The sequence below is a fragment of the Nerophis ophidion genome, linkage group LG09, assembly GCF_033978795.1.
Source record: "Nerophis ophidion isolate RoL-2023_Sa linkage group LG09, RoL_Noph_v1.0, whole genome shotgun sequence".
NCBI lineage: Eukaryota > Metazoa > Chordata > Actinopteri > Syngnathiformes > Syngnathidae > Nerophis > Nerophis ophidion.
Window position 1 is genome coordinate 74,434,125 of NC_084619.1, and position 22,500 is coordinate 74,456,624.

The following is a 22,500-nucleotide window of genomic DNA, read 5'->3' on the forward strand; positions in this document are numbered from 1 at the left end:
ACTTTTACTTGAGTAATAAATCTCCAAAGTAACAGTACTCTTACTTGAGTACAATTTCTGGCTACTCTACCCACCTCTGCTCATCATACATGTCATCATACCGCGACCTTTTCAGCAGGATAATTCGCAGGAATTTTAAAATTGCAATTTAGGAAACTAATTGGCATGTGTTGCAATGTTAATATTTCATCATTGATATATAAACTATCAGACTGTGTGGTCGCTAGTAGTGGCTTTCAGTAGGCCTTTAAAGTCCTGAAAGCTCCCTGCTTCCCGTGTCCCATGTGTCCAGTTCATAGCACGCGTGAAGGCCAAACAGCGACAGGAATCATGTCAACACAACAACAACAACAACAACAACACATGCCCACTCGGGGCGCCGTGCACACACCTGACCCGGAACAAAAGAGCGTCTCGTCACGCGCACGACTCCCAACACGTTGCTGAGGCGGCCTGACAAGCGCGGCTGCGAGGAGAAGTGTGGGCGTGACAGGGCGGCTACACCGCGAGTCAGCCCCGCTCGCTTACCTGACTCGGTCGGTGATGCCTTTGCTCCTCGTTGTGACTTCATGTCAGCATGGAGGAAGGAGAGCCGTGTTGACAGAAGCCAGCATATTAAGCACAACAAACTCTGGCAACGTCGGGCACGGTGACCACGAACCTGGTGCACGCCACTGCACCTGGTTTGCTGACGCCGGGTCAAGGTGTCGACACGAGGATCCTCAACTATCTCACAGACCAGGAGGCTTCTACAGTCCTGGTCATAAGTTTACATACACTTGTAAAGAACATTATGTCATGGTTGTGTTGAGTTTTCAAGCATTTCTACAGGTTTTTTAAACATAAGATCATTGTCTCCCAAAACGTTGTTAGTTAATGATATCAACAGAGACAACAATCTTAACGTCATCGGTCTCAGCGAAACCTGGCTTAAGCCAAACGACTTTTTTGCGCTAAACGAGGCATGTCCTCCTAACTTTACACATGCGCATATTGCCCGTCCTCTTAAAAGGGGTGGGGGGGGGTCGCACTAATATACAACGAAAACTTTAACCTTAGTCCTAGCATAAATAATAAATATAAATCGTTTGAGGTGCTTACTATGAGGTCTGTCACACCGCTGCCTCTACACCTGGCTGTTATCTACCGCCCCCCAGGGCCCTATTCGGACTTTATTAATGAATTCTCAGAGTTTGTTGCTGATCTAGTGACACACGCCGATAATATAATCATAATGGGGGACTTTAATATCCATATGAATACCCCATTGGACCCACCGTGCGTAGCGCTCCAGACTGTAATTGATAGCTGTGGTCTCACACAAATAATAAATGAACCCAAGCATCGCAGCGGTAATACGATAGACCTAGTGCTTGTCAGGGGTATCACCGTTTCCAAAGTTACGATACTCCCGTGTGCTAAAGTATTGTCCGATCATTACCTTATAGAATTCGAGGTTCGGACGCATGTTCGGCAAACTAATAATAATAATAACTGCTATAGCAGCCGCAACATTAATACGGCCACAATTAAAACAGCATTGAAAAACTTTAGCTGTACATCCAGCAAGAATGGGAAAGAATTCCACCTATCAACTGGCATAGTTCGGTTGGTAGAGTGGCCGTGTCAGCAACTTGAGAATTGCAGGTTCGATTCCCGCTTACGCCATCCTAGTCACTGCCGTTGTGTCCTTGGGCAAGACACTTTACCCACCTGCTCCCAGTGCCACCCACACTGGTTTAAATGTAACTTAGATATTGGGTTTCACTATGTAAAGCGCTTTGAGTCAATCGAGAAAAGTGCTATATGAATATAATTCACTTCACTTCAACTCTTGGTTTTTTTGTGATAGAGCAGGGGTCAGCAACCTTTTTGAAAGCAAGAGCTACTTCTTGGGTACTGATTAATGCCAAGGGCTACCAGTTTGATACACACTTAAATACATTTACAAAAATAGCCAATTTGCTCAATTTACCTTTAATAAATAAATCTATATATATAAAAAAAATGGGTATTTCTGTCTGTCATCCCGTCGTACATTTTTTTCTTTTACGGAAGTTTTTCTGTATAGAATAAATGATGAAAAAAACACTTTAACGGTTTTAAAGAGGAGAAAACACGAAAAAAATGAAAATTACATATTGAAACATAGTTTATCTTCAAGTTTGACTCTTTAAAATTCAAAATTCAACCAAAAAATTAAGAGAAAAACTAGCTAATTTGAATCTTTTTGAAAAGATAGAAAAAAATAATTTATGGAACGCTATCTGTGTTGGCCCTGCGATGAGGTGGCGACTTGTCCAGGGTATACGCCGCCTTCCGCCCGATTGGTTTAGTTTACTAAATGCAATTTTAAGTTTCGCGCGAAGTATCCTGTTGAAAACGTCGGTATGTTGACACGTGCGCGTGACATCTCGGGTTGTAGCGGCCTTTTTTTTCCAGTCCGATCCAAGCTATAAGTAGTCTGCTTTAATCGCATAATTACACAGTATTCTGGACATCTGTGTTGCTGAATCTTTTGCAATTTGTTCAATTAATAATGGAGACGTCAAAGAAGAAAGATGTAGGTGGGAAGCGGTGTATTGCAGCTGCCTTTAGCAACACAAACACAGCCGATGTTTCCTTGTTTACATTCCCGAAGGTGAAGCTTTACTATGGAACAGAGCAATCTAGCGAACATGGTTCCCGACCAAATGTCAATCGGCAGGTTTCGGTGAGAAAATTGTGATAATAAGTCGGCTCTTACCGTAGACATGAGCGAAGCTTGTGTCCTCCTGCAGCTGTGGACTCTCTTACCTCCTCCCACCGGAGACACTGGCGGTCACCACACCCTCGGCCACACCCCTCCGACTTTCAGGTACAATATAATCTCACTAAAACACTAGTAACACAATAAGCAGATAAGGGATTTTCCAGAATTATCCTAGTAAATGTGTGTAATAACATCTGAATCGCTCCCACTGCCCTAGCCTTTTTTTTTTTTTTTTTTAGTCCTTCACTCTCACTTTCTTCATCCACGAATCTTTCATCCTCGCTCAAATTAATGGGGAAAGAGGGTCCCTTACGGAGGGCAGAAATGGGCATCGTCACCACCCGTCGACTGGGCCGACCTTCAGGTTGTACAGGTACGACCATATAATCTCACTAAAACACTAGTAACACGATAAGGGATTTTCCAGAATTATCCTAGTAAATTTGTCTAATAAAATCTGAATCGCTCTGCCGTCTAGTTTTTTTTTTTTCTAGTCCTTCACTCTCACTTTCCTCATCCACGAATATTTCGTTTTCGCTCAAATTAATGGGGAGATTGTTGCTTTCTCGGTCCGAATCGCTCTCGCTGCTGGTGGCCATGATTGTAAACAATATTCAGATGTGAGGAGCTCCACAACCCGTGACGTCACGCGCACATCGTCTGCTACTTCCGGTACAGGCAAGGCTTTTTTATCAGCGACCAAAAGTTGCCAACTTCATCATCGATGTTCTCTACTAAATCCTTTCAGCAAAACTATGGCAATATGGGGAAATGATGAAGTATGACACATAGAATGGACCTGCTATCCCCGTTTAAATAAGAACATCTCATATCAGTAGGCCTTTAATATTCTGTGATCTCCATCCTGCTACGGCATCTATGTTTTATGTATTTTTTTTAGGGATGCACCGAAATGAAAATTTGTGACCGAAGCCGAAGCCGAATAAAATTTAAACGCTCGGCCGAATACCGAATACCGAATAATGAATGCCGTTTTTCATAATTTTTTTAATATTGCATAAATAGCCTAGAATAAATATTTAGACATGTTTTTCAAATAAAGTATTTTTTTATTGAATATTGACATTTTTTTAATATTCCAGTAGTCTTTGCTTTTCAAAAAAAAGCACAATTTTTCATTTATATTAGGCCTTCAAACAAAACATGCATTCCAAAAAAAAATAAAGTGCATTAAAGTGGATAAACCCACAACAAAGGAATTATTGTCCTTTTGGCAAAAGTCTGCTTAGCCACAGTAGATATGCTAATAATGTAAACAGAAGGCTCAAGTAAATCTCAATAAGTGTGTGCTTGTAACCTCATACACTTATACAGGTAGCCTACACAACAGGCTAATAATGTAAACAGAAGGCTCAAGTAAATCTCAATTAAGTGTGTGCTTGTAACCTCATACACTTATACAGGTACACAACATATCCCAACGTCACCGCGTCAAAAAATTGCGTCACACGCCACTATTCGGCCTTGCTTTTAACTCATTCCACCGAAGGCCGAATGTGGCTTTTTTTTCCCATATTCGGCCGAATATATTCGGTTACCGATTAATCGGTGCATCCCTAATTTTTTTATTTTTTATCGTTCTCTGTGTTGTGTTTGATCGCTTTTTCTTGTGTTATCTTTTAACCTGCCTATTGTACAGCACTTTGGCTACACCTGTGCTACATTTTAAATGTGCTTTATAAATAAAGTTGATTTGATTTGATACCATGTGGTGTCAGAAGCTTGTCAAAAGCGCCTTATTGCAGTGAAACTTGCCAAGGGATGCTGTGTGTATACTTTTGACCCTCACATTATCAATACACCCATAATAAATTCCTAAAAGAAAACAAACTTCATGAATGTTTTTTTGTTGTGACCAACAAGCATGTGTTCCAATCACTCTATCACCAAAAAATAAGAGTTGTAGAAATTACAGGAAAATCAAGACAGCCTTGACATTATGTTCTTTACAAGTGTATGTAAACTTTTGACCAGGACTGTACATTTCTAACAGGCAGCGGTAGTCCACAATGAAGCCAGCAGATTAGTTACATTCTAGTCTGTGTAGCAGCGAGTGTTGCATTAGCAGCTAAAACATGCTCACATGTTCCTTATTAGTGCGGTCATGTGAGCCACTTGACATTGAGCTTCAACATACAGCCTGGCAGCAACAGAAGACATATATATTTCATAAATTAAAACAATAAAACAAAACCAGTGAAAGTGTGTAAATGGTAATTAAAAGCAGAATACAATGATGTGCAAATCATTTTCAACTTATATTCAGTTGAATAGCCTGCAAGGACAAGATAATTAAAGTTCGAACTGAGAAACTTCATTTTATTTTTGCAAATACTCATTCATTTAGAATTTATTGGCAGCAACACATTGCAAAAAAGTTGTCCCAGGGGTATTTTTACCACTGTGTTACATGGCCTTTCCTTTTAACAACACTCAGTAAACATTTAGGAACTGAGGAGACACATTTTTGAAGCTTTTCAGGTGGAATTCTTTCCCATTCTTGCTTGATGTCCAGCTTAAGTTCTCTGTTGTGCTATTTTAGGCTTCATAATGCACCACACATTTTCTATGAAGCCACGCTGTTGTAACACGTGGCTTGGCATTGTCTTGCTGAAATAAGCAGGGGCGTCCAGGATAACGTTGCTTGGATGACAACATATGTTGCTCCAAAACCTGTAAGTACCTTTCAGCATTAATGGTGCCTTCACGGTCTTGTAAGTCATACTTACACAACCATTCTCCGGTTTTCACCCGGGCAACAACATTGTGGGCGTGCCTTAAAGGCACTACATTTAGCGTTCTCCACAACCTGTCATCACATCAGCTTTTCCACCAAAAAACCAGCGTGTCGGCACATAATATATGGGGCTTTAACGCACATATATGAGTGAATGCAAGGCATATTTGGTCAACATCCATACAGGTCACACTGAGGGTGGCCGTAACTTTAACACTGTTACAAATATGCGCCACACTGTGAACCCACACCAACAAGAATGAAAACACATTTCGGGAGAACATCCGCACCGCAACACAACATAAACACAATGGAACAAATACCCAGAACCCTTTGCAGCACTAACTCTTCCGATGTGTAAGTCATACTTACGCAACCATTCTCCCGGTTTTCACCCGGGCAAAAACATTGGGGCGTGTCTTAAAGGCACTGCATTTAGCGTTCTCCACAACCTGTCATCACATCAGCTTTTCACCAAACAAACAGTGTGTCGGCACATAATATATGGGGCTTTAACGCACACATGTGGCTGAATGCAAGACATATTTGGTCAACATCCATACAGGTCACACTGAGGGTGGCCGTAACTTTAACACTGTTACAAATATGCGCCACACTGTGAACCCACACCAACAAGAATGAAAAACACATTTCGGGAGAACATCCGTACCGCAACACAACATAAACACAATGGAACAAATACCCAGAACCCCTTGCAGCACTAACTCTTCCGATGTGTAAGTCATACTTACGCAACCATTCTCCCGATTTTTCACCCGGGCAACAACGTTGTGGGCGTGCCTTAAAGGCACTACATTTAGCGTTCTCCACAACCTGTCATCACATCAGCTTTTCCACCAAAAAACCAGCGTGTCGGCACATAATATATGGGCTTTAACGCACACATGTGAGTGAATGCAAGGCATATTTGGTCAACATCCATACAGGTCACACTGAGGGTGGCCATAACTTTAACACTGTTACAAATATGCGCCACACTGTGAACCCACACCAACAAGAATGAAAAACACATTTTGGGAGAACATTCGCACCGCAACATAAACACAATGGGACAAATACCCAGAATCCCTTGCAGCACTAACTACAATATACACCCCGCTACCACCAGATCTCACCCCACAACCCCCATCTCCAAATTCGGAGGTCTCAAGGTTGGCAAGTATGGTGTAAGTTACCCATGCCTTGGGCACTAATACACCACCATACCATCACAGATGCCAGCTTTCGAAATTCGCGCAATCCGGATGGTTCTTTTCTTCTTTAGTCCGAAAGGACATGACGTCCACAGTTTCCAAAAACAAATTGAAAAGTGGACTCGTCTGACCACGGAACACTTTTCCACTTTGCATCAGTCCATTTTAAATGACCTCAGGACCAACGAAGCATTTCGGGTGTTGTTGATAAATGGCTTTGGCTTTAAATAGTAGAGTTTTAACTTGCACTTACAGATGTAGTGACGAAGTGATTTACTGACAGTGTTTTTCTGAAGCGTTCCTGTGCAATGGTGGTGATATCCTTTCCATACTTTACATAAATGTTTTGAGTCTCGTCTTAAGACCCACTTTATTCTTTGGCTTTTAACACTACGTGAGTTGTGTGGTCCTCTGTGTTTGTTTTTTGTTTTTTTTGTTTTTATTTATACATGTTGATTTTTATTGTACTGTTTTAATTGCTTTTACCTTTAAATTGTTTTTAATCTTATTTGTGTTTATATTGTTTTTATATTGGTTTTATATTTATTTATTTTTATTCAGTCATTGGTGGAGTATAATATTGTTTTTAATATTGTTTTTAACATGGTTGTGCAGCACTTTGGAAACATTATTGTTGTTTAAATGTGCTATATAAATGAACTGGATTAGGTTGGATTGGATAATGATGTCTGTTTTTGACGCAGTACCGCCTGAGGGATCGAATGTCACAGGCATTCAATGTTGGTGATTCTCCAGATTCTCTGATCCTTTCGATATTGCGGACCGTAGATGGTGAAATCCCTAAATTCCTTGTAATAGCTCGTTGAGAAATGTTATTCTTAAACTGTTGGACAATTTGCTCACGCATTTGTTCACAAATTGGTGACCATCGCCCCGTCCTTCTTTGTGAATGACCGAGCATTTCATGGAAGCTGCTTTTATACCCAATCATGGCATCCACCTGTTCCCAATTAGCCTGCCCACCCATGAAGTGTTTGATGAGCATTCCTCAACTTTCTCAGTCTTTTTTGCCACTTGTGCCAGCTTGTTGCGGGCATCAAATTCCAAATGAGCAAATATTTGGAAAAAAAATAACTAAATTTACCAGTTCGAACATTAAGTATCTTGTCTTTGCAGTCCATTCAATTGAATTTAGGTTGAAAAGGATTTGCTAATTATTATATTCTGTTTTTATTTACCATTTACACAACATGCCAACTTCACTGGTTTTTGCACGTGAAAAAGTGCAAACTACAGCGATGTAGATATTCAGTCCAAAAATGGAGCGCCAGAGGTCAATAAACAATGGAACTTCTACAGCAGGGGTCGGCAACCCAAAATGTGGAAAGAGCCATATTGGACCAAAAATACAAAAACAAATCTGTTTAAAACACATTTTAAAGCCATAATTACATACAGCTGGTGTGTCATGAGATATAAACTGAATTATGAGGACTTAAAGGAAACTAAATGAGCTCAAATATAGCTACAAATGAGGCATAATGATGCAATATGTACATATAGAGCCTAAATAGCATGTTAGCATCGATTAGCTTTCAGTGACCAAATTTGCCCGATTAGCACACCACACAAGTCAATAACATCAACAAAACTCACCTTTCTGCATTCACGCACAGCTTTAAAAGTTTGGTTGACAAAATGAGACAGAAAAAGAAGTGGCATAAAACACGTCTTAGAAAGTCGGAGAAAGTTGTGCATGTAAACAAACTAGGGTGAGTTCAAGGACAGACAAAATTAGTAAGACAAGACGGCGCTTGCCAAAAACTCGAATCAGTGAAGCATGTTTAATACAAACAGTGTGCTTTATAACAATTAAGGAGGTTTGTGTCATGTTTGTCCTCCTACAGAAACCATATTAAAACAAAAAATATATATTTTCCCTTCATCTTTTTCCATTTTTCGTACATTTTTGAAAAAGATCCAGAGAGCCACTAGGGCGGCGCTAAAGAGCCGCAGATTGCCGACCCCCGTCCAACAGGAAGCAGCCACCAGAATGTCATCACAAACCAGCCTTTTCTACTATTGCCTCCAATTAACAAAATGAAGTCTTGGGACAAGCTCCACCCCCAATTCCCCCCCCAGGATACACAAAATACACTCATGCCTTCCAGCTGTGGAAGACACAAGACAAGAGACATAAAAGTGCATAAAAGTGCGTATTAAAGACAAAAGTGGAAGCTCTTACCTGAGTTGGTTGAAGCTCAAGTCCAACCTCCTTGCAAAATGGCCGTAAGTGTCCCCGAGAAAGTCTGGGATGTCCTTACAATCTTGGGCGATGTAGGAAATCTGACAAGGGACACAAGGAAATTCATATTTTTATAGGCTCAATACTGTGATATCTCAACTTAAAGTCCTACTGAGATGAGAGGTTCTTATTTAAACGGGGATAGCAGCTCCATTCTATGTGTCATACTTCATCATTTCCCGATATTTTTGCTGAAAGGATTTAGTAGAGAACATCCACGATAAAGTTGGCAACTTTTGGTCGCTGATAAAAAAGCCTTGCCTGTACCGGAAGTAGCAGACGATGTGCGCGTGACGTCACGGGTTGTGGAGCTCCTCACATCTGAACATTGTTTACAATCATGGCCACCTGCAGCCAGAGCGATTCGGAGCGAGAAAGTGGCGATTTCCCCATTAATTTGAGCGAGGATGAAAGATTCGTGGATGAGGAAAGTGAGAGTGAAGGACTAGAAAAAGAAAAAAGGCAGAGCTTTTCAGATGTTATTAGACAAATTTACTAGGATAATTCTGGAAAATCCTTTACCTGCTTATTGTGTTGCTAGTGTGTTAGTGAGATTATATGGTCGTACCTGTACAACCTGAAAGTCGGAGGGATGTGCCCACGGGTGTGGTGACCGCCAGTGTCTCCGAGGGAAGCCACGAGGGAAGCCACGTTTTTTTTTCCCCCTCCTCCAAGGTGGAAGCATCTGACGGTCAGGGGCAGACGGTGGGAGGAGGCAAGAGAGTCCGCAGCCGCCTCTTTAACAGGTGCAGGAGGAACGACGCAAGCTCTGCGCTCATGTCTAGGGTAAGAGCCGACTTATTACCACCATTTTCTCGCCGAAACCTGCCGGTTGACATGTGGTAGGGAACCATGTTCGCTTGACCGCTCTGTTCCATAGTAAATGGAACTTTTTATATTCTTATTTTACGGTTATATTTTTATTCCTATTGTTGCTTTTTAGTTTTTATTCTTATTGTAATATTTCTCTATTTTGTTTCCATTTAAACCCCCATTATTTACTTTTTACTTTTATTTAAATTGATCTCAACTCTGTACACTGCTGCTGGAATTTTAATTTTCCTGAAGGAACTCTCCTGAAGGAATCAATAAAGTACTATCTATCTATCTATCTATCTATCTATCTATCTATCTATCTATCTATCTATCTATCTATCTATCTATCTATCTAAAGCTTCATCATCATGTTTCGGGAATGTTAACAATGAAACACCGGCTGTGTTTGTGTTGCTAAAGGCAGCCGCAATACACCGCCTCCCACCTGCAGCTTTCTTCTTTGACGTCTCCATTATTAATTGAACAAATTGCAAAAGATTCAGCAACACAGAAGTCCATAATACTGTGGAATTATGCGATGAAAAGAGACGACTTGTAGCTGTGAACGGTGCTGGAACAAAATGTCCTCTACACTGCACACGTCATCATACCGCAACATTTTAGCATGATATTTCCGGGCGAAATTTAAAATTGCAATTTAGTAAACTAAAAAGGGAAAAAATTGGCATGTGTTGCAATGTTAATATTTCATCATTGCTATATAAACTATCAGACTGCTTGGTCGCTAGTAGTGGCTTTCAGTAGGACTTTAAATTGCAAGCAAAAATTGGGGTTACAAGCATTTATTGAGGCAAATGTCAAAGTTTACCGTGTAATATCCGCCCAAAACATCTGGATATACATGATAGGTTATAGCTAAAAATCGTCGTAACTTTGTTTTTCCAACCCTGTAATAATAGAAAGTGCTAGGAATAAAACGCACATGATATTCATGGAATTAAAGACAGAACGACTACTGAAGCAAAATGAGTCTATATCGCCTTTCAAAGATGCTAAATAAGTAAACAGTGGACATTTAACCATGAAAATATCGAGAAGAAGCTGAAATGATAACGCCCAAGTCCGCTCTACAAGGTAAGTACATTGCTAGTATATTATTTCATAAAACTAATGCAGTTGTTTGTAGCACATTATATTGTGTTATTGTTATTATACAATATTTATCTCAAAGTTTCTCTTTTTAAAAGAAGGCATGTTAAAATTTGGGGGGCTAAGCTCCGATTAAATTGATGCAGTTATTTTGAATGCTCAACGTTGATTAGAAATACAAGAGAGATTAGAAATATTAGGAAGTCAGTAACGGAACTAATTAAGATCCTCAGTTGAGTCTACTCTCGTTTTGTTGGTTTGGATATCATGGATTTAGCCTGTTAATAAAATGTGGTCCATCAGATATTAAAACTTTTCTAATGTTTTATTCGAAGAATATTCTGAAAATATTACAAGCATTCTTTTTAACTATTATTTTGTTCTACTATTATTGTTTTGAACGACAAACAATATTGGAAATATCAATATTTTCCTGTAAAAATAATCTACAATATTGAAAAAAATATATATACAAAAAAAGGTTTTATTGTATTCCCAGAACATTTAAAAAAAAATAGAATACATGTGAAAATTGTTTTCAACTATTTTTGTTTTATTATTATTGTTTTGAACGACAAACAATATTGGAAATAATGTTTGCCTGCAAAAATATTCTAAAATATTGAATAAAAACTTATACAAAAGGATTTTGTAGTCCAGGAATATTTAAAAAAAAAAAAAATAGAGTATATGTGAACATGGTTTTTAACCATTTATTTGTTTTACTAGTATTGTTTAGAACAACAAACAAAATTGAAAATATTTTCCTACAAAAATATTCCAAAATATTGTAAAAAATAAAAATAAAAAACAATTTTAAACGTATAAAAAAGTTATTGCATTCCACTAATATTTTAAAAAAATATTAGACAATACTGGAAATATTATTTCCTTTGCAAAATTATTTTTATATAATTAACAAAAAATAATAAAAAAATGTGTTACTGTATTCCATGAATATTTTCTAAAATATTTGAGTATATTTTAAAAACAATGTTGGAAATATTCATATTTTCATGCAAATATATTAAAACATATTGAATAAAATTGCATAAAAAGGTTTTATTGTATTCCAAGAATATTTTCAAAAATATTAGACAATGTGAACATAATTATTAACTATTTCTTTGTTCGACTATTATTGTTTTGAACGACAAACAATATTTTAAATAATATGTTCCTGCAAAAATATTTTAAAATATTCTAAAATAAATAAACAATTAAAAGTATAAAAAAAGTTATTATATTCCGATAATATTTTCAAAAATATTACACAATACCGGAAATATTATTTTCTTGTAAACATGTTCTAAAATATTGAATAAAAAGTTATTTAAAAAAAAAGGTGTTACTGTATTCCAAGAATATTTTCAAAAATATTTCACTATATCTTAAAAAAAATGTTGGAAATATTCATATTTTCCTGCAAACATATTCAAAAATATTTAAATAAAATTGTATGATAAGGTTTTATTGTATTCCAAGAATATTTTCTGAAATATTAGACTTTGTGAACATTGTTTTAACCATTTATTTGTTCTACTATTATTGTTTTGAATGATAAACAATATTGGAAATTATATTTTCCTACAAAAATATTCTAAATGATTGCAAAAAAACTTATAAAAAAAGTTATTGTATTCCAAGAATATTTTCAAAAATATTAAACTATATGTGAACATTGTTCTCAACTATTTCTTTGTTATGCCGTTATTGTTTTGAACAACAAACAATATTGGAAATACTCATATTTTCCTGCAAAAATATTGAATAAAAAAAGGTTTATTGTAATCCAGGAATATTTTCAAAAATATAAGACTATATGTGAAAAAAAAATTTAACTCTACTATTTGTTCTACTGTTATTGTTTTGTGTGACAAACAATATCGGAAATATTCATATTTTCCTGCAAAAATATTGAATAACAATTTATAAAAGGTTGATTGTATTCCAGGAATATTTTGAAAAATATTACACTATATGTGAACATTGTTTTTAACTATACTATTTTTTTTTTTACTATTATTGTTCTGAATGACAAACAATATTGGAAATATTCATATTTTCCTGCAAAAAATATTGAATAAAAATGTAAAAAAGGTTTATAGTATTCCAGGAATATTTTGAAAAATATTAGACTATATGTGAACATTGTTTTTAACCATTTTTTTGTTCTACTATTATTGTTCTGAACGACAAACAGTATTGAAAATTATATTTTCCTGCAAAAATATTTTTAATTATTGCATAAAAACTTATTAAAACATTTTTTGTAGTCCAGGAATATTTTTTTAAATATTAAACTATATGTTAGTTTTTAACTATTTCTTTGTTATACTGCTATTGTTTTGAACAACAAACAATATTTGAAATATTCATATTTTCCTGCAAAGATATTCTAAAATATTCAAAAAACTTATAAAAAGCTTTATTGTATTCCAGGAATATTTTAAAAAAAATATTAGACTATGTGAACATCGTTTAACTATTTTTGTTCTACTACAGTTTTGAATGAAAAACAATATTGGAAATATTCATATTTTCCTGCAAAAATATTCTAAAATATTGACTAAAAACTTATAAAAAGGTTTTATTGTATTCCAAGAATATTTTCAAAAATATTAGACTATGTGAAAAAAATGTTTAACAATTTTTTTTTTTACTATTATTGTTTTGAACAACAGACAATATTGGAAATATTCATATTTTCCTGCAAAAATTTTGAATAAAAACTTATAAAAAAGTTATTGTATTCCAAGAATATTTTAAAAAATATAAGACTATATGTGAACATTGTTTTTAACTATTTCTTTGTTCTAATATTAATGTTTTGAATGACAAACAATATAGGAAATATTCGTATTTTCCTGCAAAAATATTCTAAAATATTGACTAAAAATTTATAAAAAGGTTTTATTGTATTCCAAGAATATTTTACAAAATATAAGACTATGTGAAAAAAAATGTTTAACCTTTTTTTTTTTTTTTTTACTATTATTGTTTTGAACAACAAACTATATTGGAAATATTCATATTTTCCCGCAAAAATATTGAATAAGAACTTATAAAAAAGTTATTGTATTCCAGGAATATTTTCAAAAATATAAGACTATATGTGAACATTGTTTTAACTATTGTTTTGTTCTAGTATTAATGTTTTGAATGACAAACAATATTGGAAATATTCATATTTTCCTGCAAAAATATTCTAAAATATTGACTAAAAATTTATAAAAACGTTTTATTGTATTCCAAGAATATTTTCAAAAATATAAGACCATGTGAGGAAAATGTTTAACCTTTTTTTTTTACTGTTATTGTTTTGAACAACAAACCAATATTGGAAATATTCATATTTTCCTGCAAAAATATTGACTAAAAACTTATAAAAAAGTTATTGTATTCCAGGAATATTTTCAAAACTATAAGACTATATGTGAACATTGTTTTTAACTATTTCTTTGTTCTAATATTAATGTTTTGAATGACAAACAATATTGGAAATATTCATATTTTCCTGCAAAAATATTCTAAAATATTGACTAAAAATTTATAAAAACGTTTTATTGTATTCCAAGAATATTTTCAAAAATATAAGACCATGTGAGGAAAATGTTTAACCTTCTTTTTTTTTTTTTACTGTTATTGTTTTGAACAACAAACCAATATTGGAAATATTCATATTTTCCTGCAAAAATATTGACTAAAAACTTATAAAAAAGTTATTGTATTCCAGGAATATTTTCAAAAATATAAAACTATATGTGAACATTGTTTTTAACAATTTCTTTGTTCTAATATTAATGTTTTGAATGACAAACAATATTGGAAATATTCATATTTTTCTGGAAACATTTTATATATATGTAATGTATTGTATTACAAAAATATTTAAAAAATGAATACACTGTGTGAACATTTTTTATGTATTTCCAAAATGTAAAAATATTTCATATTAAACTTCCCAATGTCATTTATGAAAAAATATATAACAAAACAAATTAATACAATATTTTATTCTACAACCTATCTGAAATAAACATTTTGAATTTAAAATATGATGTAAAAACTAATAGTTTTTTACAACATTTAGCTGGCTATTAATCACCTCATATATAATAAACATTGATACCTTGGGATAGTGTCAATAGAAAGTGTTATCTTTTAGAATATTTCAAAAGTATATTTTGGGGATTGTATTAGAGATGTTCAGATGTGTGATGCAGTGTTCAGTGGAGAGCATCGTTGCTCCTTGCAAACACAACTGCACAATATGTCAATAGTGCAAGACTTTATGATGGAACATCAGCAAAGTGCTGCTGGCATTTTAGTGTTTTAACAAAACGATGCGTTTGAGTCCTGTAGTACATTTATACATTCACAACAGCACGTACGTAAGGGCCCGAGGACCACTTTAAGAAGCAGCGTGGACGCCTTCTGTCAGGTCACGTTGAGTGGGAGGAACCCTCCGCGTTACACGATACCGTGGGTCACGTGACATCTACCGCGCAAAGTTCAAGAGTAACGAGCTCACGTGAACGTCACCTGGAGGCTTCATCCACCGCTAAAACTTCAGCCAAAAATAAACAAAACTTACCTGAGTTCCATTCAAAGCCACCGGAAACTCCCCGTCAGCCATTGCCGTCCTGTTGCTTAATATGTTTCTGATTATAAGCGGCAGATCCGTCAAAGTTAGCGGCCAGGCGGACTCTGTAGAACACTAAGCCTCGGACTTTTAGTGGAGTTAGTTTAGTAACTTCCGCGTGTCTCAGTCAGCTGACCAGGCAGGGCGGAAGTGTCACACTGTCTGACTGCATCTTTTTTTTTTTTTTTTTTAATTCGATCACACAAGGCTTAACAGAGCTATTAAAGCACACAAAGCAGTCCTTGTGCTGCCTTTCCCCCTTTTTATTCCCTTTAAAAGTCATCTTCCAATTAGTGCATTCATAAAACAATCAATTTAAAATGCAACCATGTGATTTTGTATTCGTCTATACCAGGGGTGTCAAACTCATCTTAGTTCCGGGGCCACATGCAGAAAAATCACGGCACGATAACTTAGAAATAAAGACGGCATAGAGTGGCCGTGCCAGCAAATTGAGGGTTGCAGGTTCGATTCCCGCTTGTGCCATCCTAGTAACTGCCGTTGTGTCCTTGGGCAAGGCACTTTACCCACCTGCTCCCAGTGCCACCCACACTGGTTTAAATGGAACTTAGATATTGGGTTTCACTATGTAAAGCGCTTTGAGTCACTAGAGAAAAGCGCTATATAAATATAATTCACTTCACAACTTCAGATTGTTGTCATTATTTAAAAAAAAATACTACAAGCACATTCTGAAAATGTACAAATCATAATGATGTTGTTTTTTCTTTTACATTTAGATGTTGCGGTTGATAATATTCTATTTTTATCTGCCGTTCTTTATCATTTCTGAATAAATTATGAGATAATGCTCGATCCTGACCTCATGGTACACTACCGACCGGTGTCTCACCTTCCCTTTATTTCGAAAATCCTTGAAAAAATTGTTGCGGAGCAGTTAAATGAACACTTAGCGTCTAACAATCTATGTGAAATCTTTTAATCCGGTTTCAGGGCAAATCACTCCACGGAGACAGCCCTCGCAAAAATGACTAATGATCTATTGCTAACGATGGATTCTGATGCGTCATCTATGTTGCTGCTCCTCCATCTTAGCGCTGCTTTCGATACCGTCGATCATAATATTTTATTAGAGCGTACCAAAACACAAATTAGTATGTCAGACTTAGCCCTGTCTTGGTTTAACTCTTATCTTACTGACAGGATGCAGTGTGTCTCCCATAACAATGTGACCTCGGACTATGTTAAGGTAACGTGTGGAGTTCCCCAGGGTTCGGTCCTTGGCCCTGCACTCTTCAGCATCTACATGCTGCCGCTAGGTGACATCATACGGTGTTAGCTTTCACTGTTATGCTGATGACACCCAACTCTACATGCCCCTAAAGCTGACCAACACGCCGGATTGTAGTCAGCTGGAGGCGTGTCTTAATGAAATTAAACAATGGATGTCCGCTCACTTTTGCAACTCAACGCCAAAAAAACGGAAATGCTGATTATCGGTCCTGCTAGACACCGACCTCTATTTAATAATACATCTCTAACATTTGACAACCAAACAATTAAACAAGGTGACTCGGTAAAGAATCTGGGTATTATCTTCCACCCAACTCTCTCCTTTGAGTCACACATTAAAAGCGTTACTAAAACGGCCTTCTTTCATCTCCGTAATATCGCTAAAATTCGCTCCATTTTGTCCACTAAAGACGCTGAGATCATTATCCATGCGTTTGTTACGTCTCGTCTCGATTACTGTAACGTATTATTTTGGGGTCTCCCCATGTCTAGCATTAAAAGATTACAGTTGGTACAAAATGCGGCTGCTAGACTTTTGACAAGAACAAGAAACTTTGATCATATTACGCCTATACTGTATATACCTTTATATACATATATACATACATATATACCTATACTGTATATACCTTTATATACATATATACATACATATATACCTATACTGTATATACCTTTATATACATATATATATACATATATACCTGTACTGTATATACCTTTATATACATATATACATACATATATACCTATACTGTATATACCTTTATATACATATATACATACATATATACCTATACTGTATATACCTTTATATACATATATACATACATATATACCTATACTGTATATACCTTTATGTACATATATACATACATATATACCTATACTGGCTCACCTGCACTGGCTTCCTGTGCACTTAAGATGTGACTTTGAGGTTTTACTAATTACATATAAAATACTACACGGTCTAGCTCCATCCTATCTTGCCGATTGTATTGTACCATATGTCCCGGCAAGAAATCTGCCTTCAAAAGACTCCGGCTTATTAGTGATTCCTAGAGCCCCAAAAAAGTCTGCGGGCTATAGAGCGTTTTCATTTCGGGCTCCAGTACTCTGGAATGTCCTCCCGGTAAAAGTTCGAGATGCTACCTCAGTAGAAGAATTTAAGTCTCATCTCAAAACTCATTTGTATACGCTAGCCTTTAAATAGACTCCTTTTTAGATCAGTTGATCTGCCGCTTCTTTTCTTTTTCTCCTATGCCCCCCCCTCCCTTGTGGAGGGGGTCCGGTCCGATGGCCATGGATGAAGTACTGGCTGTCCAGAGTCGGGACTCAGGATGGACCGCTCGTCCAGAGTCGGGACCCAGGATGGACCGCTCGCCTGTGTATCGGCTGGGGACATCTCTACGCTGCTGATCCGCCTCCGCTTGGGATGGTTTCCTGCTCCGCTGTGGACGGGACTCTCGCTACTGTGTTGGATCCACTTTGGACTGGACTCTCACAGTTGTGTTGGATCCACTATAGATTGAACTTTGACAGTATCATGTTGGACTTGCTCGACATCCATTGCTTTCGGTCCCCTAGAGGGGGGGTTTGCCCACATATGCGGTCCTCTCCAAGGTTCTCATTGTCATCATTGTCACCGACGTCCCACTGGGTGTGAGTTTTCCTTGACCTTATGTGGGCCTACCGAGGATGTCGTAGTGGTTTGTGCAGCCCTTTGAGACACTAGTGATTTAGGGCTATATAAATAATCATTGATATATATATATATATATATATATATATATATATATATATATATCTGTGATGGCCCTGCGATGAGGTGGAGAATTGTCCGGGGTGTACACCGTCTTTGTAGCTAAGACAGACACCAGCACACCTTGCGACCCCAAAGGGCATAAGCGGTAGAAAATGGATGGATATACATATATATATATATATTTTTTTTAATTATCATATATTTATTTTATCCCAAAATAGAAAAAAAGAATACATTTAGTAAGAAAAGTTACAGTACTTTATTGTTACATATTTCCAGGCTTTCGAGGGCCAAATACAAATGAAGTGGGGGGCCACATCTGGTTTAGGTGAACGTCTCGAAGAAACCAAAAGTCCATAATATTAACCAAATGATATTTGTGAATCATTTTTGGATCAAGAAACCAATAATTTCACTTCTGCATATTTCTGATGAAAACATTTGCTTTTAAATAATAAATTGCTGTTATTGTGGCTAATCCTATTTGTAAATGGGTGGAGACAAAGGTTTCTATTCAGCTTAATGATTGACAGATGAGTTAAGCCCGCCCACATGGCAGATGACGTCACAATTAGGCCCCGCCCATTAACCGAACATCCTGCCTGAGGAGGGAAAAGAAAGAGGAGACTGTGGTCCAACACAATCTTCTACAACACGTCGTTTATGGATGTTTTAATGTTGGCGAAATGTTATATTTGCACTACCTTGTTTTTTATTTTTATTTTTATTTTTTATATATCTCGTAAACAGAGAAGTAATCCATGTAAAGTGGTGTCCCGAGGGTTAAAACAAGATGAAATGCATGAATTATTATATTTATTTATTTTTGTCCATTTAAAAATGCTAAAATTATTTTTTGAAATATTGCATCAACTACAGACTTTTTATTTGACTTTTTTATTTTTATTTTTACTTATTTTACTTAACATTTGTGCTTCTTGCAAATCCAGTTTGATTCTCCAGTGTATTTGGATTTATGCACGCATTTCTTTTATTTTATTTACCTTCCATTTATGATTCATGAATTATGGTTTCTTGTGGGAGTTCTGTATGAGAGGAATGACGTGTGTGTGTGTGTGTGTGTGTGTGTGTGTGTGTGTGTGTGTGTGTGTGTGTGTGTGTGTGTGTGTGTGTGTGTGTTTTTGTATTTCTACCCTTCTGGAGACATCAAGAAGGAAAAGTACCATCCATATGAGGACCGGTGAACAAGTTAGGACCGAAATCATGGTCCCAGTACGGAAAAGCATTGCATCTAATACAGAGCCAAATACTACAATCCGTGAACATTGCTCCAAAGTCAGGATTTTTTTTGTGATTTAATGTGCATACAAAAGTAAACATTGACAGGTGCATATGATAAAACAAGACAGCAGCTAAAGAAGGACTTCCCTGTTCATCCCCGAAAAAACCCCGCCGGGTGGATGGCGGATTTTACGACTTCTGGTGCTGACGTAAGACAACACATATGTGACCACAGGATGAACAAATACACTACGGTACTAAGACGATATAGTGGCTATTAACAGTTAGCTTCTACAGCTAGGTTGCAGCGCAGGGGCCATCTGTGGTCCGGGACTCGTTTGTCATCAGCCTTAAGTATGTTACAAAAAACAAAAAATAGAGATCTCATTTGCACCCCTGGTGGTGAAATCTATCAAAATGAGGTTAGTCCCAAAAAGGAGGGATTATTCATATTGATTGTGTGTCCGTTTTAAAAGTGCTCCCCCTTTGGTCGACATATGAAATAACAAGTGTGTGTGAAAAAATTTAAGTGCTCCTCCTGTTGCCAAAACATGAAATAACAAGTGTGTAAAAATGTTTAAGTGCTCCCCCCTCTGGCCAACATATGAAATAACAAGTGTGTGTAAGTAATTGAAATTAGCCCCCTTTGGCCCAAATTGATAATGAAAAAAATTAAAAAAAATATATAGAGAGACATATGTACGCCGCCTTCCGCCCAATTATAGCTGAGATAGGCACCAGCGCCCCCCGCGACCCCAAAGGGAATAAGCGGTAGAAAAATGGATGGATGGATATAGAGACATAATGTAATATCCTGAAACAAATAATGAAGATTAAAACAATTACAAACAAAAAAATAAAAACTGAAAGCAGTCTTTTTCTTCCAATATGTCGGAAGTCGGGAAATTGCCAACATTTTAAGCTTTTCTTGTATAATTGTGACTGTTATTGAGTAAAATTCCAACTTTTATCATAGTATTGCACAAATGTTCAGTTTTTCTTGAAAAATGTTGACTTCTGATGGTCAACATATGAAATAACAGTTGTGTGTAAAAAATGTAGGTGCTCCCCCTCTGGCCAGCATATGTAATAACAAGTGAGTGTATGAAATTGAAATGGGCCCCCTTTGACCAAAAATAATTAAATTATATAGAGACAAACTGTAATAACTTGAAGTAATTAATGAAGATGAAAACTATCTTTTTCTCACAATGTGTCAACATCCATCCATCCATTTACTACCGCTTTTTCCCTTTGGGGTCACGGAGGGCGCTGGTGCATATCTCAGCTACAATCTGGCGGAAGGTGGTGTAAACCCTGGACAAGTTGCCACCTCATCGCAGGGCTGTGTCAATTTTTTTCTCATAAAATTGGTAACAATTTCTCATATTCTTTCTGTTTCTGTAATTTTGCAATATTTTCTCGTAAAATTACTTTTTGTATGTAAAATTGTTATCCTTTACTGCAAAAAGGTGACATTTGTCATACAAAATTCTGACTCTTATCACAACATGGCCAATTTTTTTGTTGTTCTTGTAAAACTGTGACATTTTTGTTTGAGTAAAATCGTGACTTTTGTCATCATTTTACTCCCAAAAAATATCTGATTATTATGGTAACATTGCCAACATTTAAAAAAAATTTTTTTTAAATAAAATTGTTACTTTTGTCAAGTAAAATAACGTCTCTTTTCATAGAATTGCCAACATTTTAAAGATTTTTTTGTAAAATTGTGACTTTAATTGAGTAAAATTACGACTTTTCAGAAAACTGCCAACATTTTAAGCTTTTGTTGTACAATTGCCACTGTTATTGAGTAAAATTCCAACTTTTGTCATAGTATTGCACAAATGTTCAGTTTTTCTTGAAAAATTTTGACTTCCGTTGAGTAATAAGTCTTACGACTGTTATTATAATACTGTTAAAATTCTACGTTTTTCTTTTAAAATTGTAACTTTTGTCCAGTAAAATTACGAGTCTTTTCAGAAAATTGCCAACATTTTAAGCTTTTCTTGTATAATTGCTCCCCCTCTGGTCAACATATGAAATAACAAGTGTGTGTAAAAAATTTAAGTGATCCCCCTCTGGCCAACATATGAAATAACAAGTGAGTATAAGAAATTGAAATGTGCCCCCTTTGGCCAAAATTTGTAAAAATAAAAAAAAGGTATATAGAGAGACATACTGTAACAAATTAAAGTAAATATACAAGATTTAAAAAATGCAAAAAATTCAAAAGAACTGAAAGCAGTCTTTTTCTCACAATGTGTCGACTTTTTTTATTTTTTACAAAATTGGGAACAATTTCTAATACTCTGTTTCTGTAATATTGCAATATTTTCTCATAAAATTATTACTTTTTTATGTAAAATTATTAGCCTTTACTGCAAAACGGTGACATTTGTCACACAAAATTCTGACTCTTATCACAATATTGCCAATTTTTTTTGTTGTTCTTGTAAAACGGTGATATTTTTTTGAGTAAAACCGTGACTTATGTCATCATTTTACTCCAAAAAAAATTCTGATTATTATTGTAACAATGCCATCATTTTACTTTTTTTTTTTTAAATAAAATTGTGACTTTTGTTGAGTAAAATTACATCTCTTTTCATAGAATTGCCAACATTTTAAAGTTTTCTTATAAAATTGTGACTTTAGATGAGTAAAATTACGAC

The 22,500-nt window shown here is 35.8% G+C and overlaps 1 protein-coding gene across 1 annotated transcript in view; it reads right to left on the minus strand.

Moving 5' to 3' along the window:
- The window catches only part of lrmda (leucine rich melanocyte differentiation associated), a 705,908-nt gene extending 690,234 nt beyond the window's left edge, over nt 1–15,674 (minus strand). The window contains exons 1-2 of the mRNA XM_061911768.1: nt 15,514–15,674; nt 8,931–9,031 (exon numbers count right to left, since the gene is read on the minus strand). Of these exons, the coding sequence (XP_061767752.1) occupies nt 8,931–9,031; nt 15,514–15,555 (143 nt within the window). The 5' untranslated portion in view covers nt 15,556–15,674. The remainder of the gene's footprint in view (nt 1–8,930; nt 9,032–15,513) is intronic.
- Between the last annotated feature and the right edge of the window lie 6,826 nt (nt 15,675–22,500).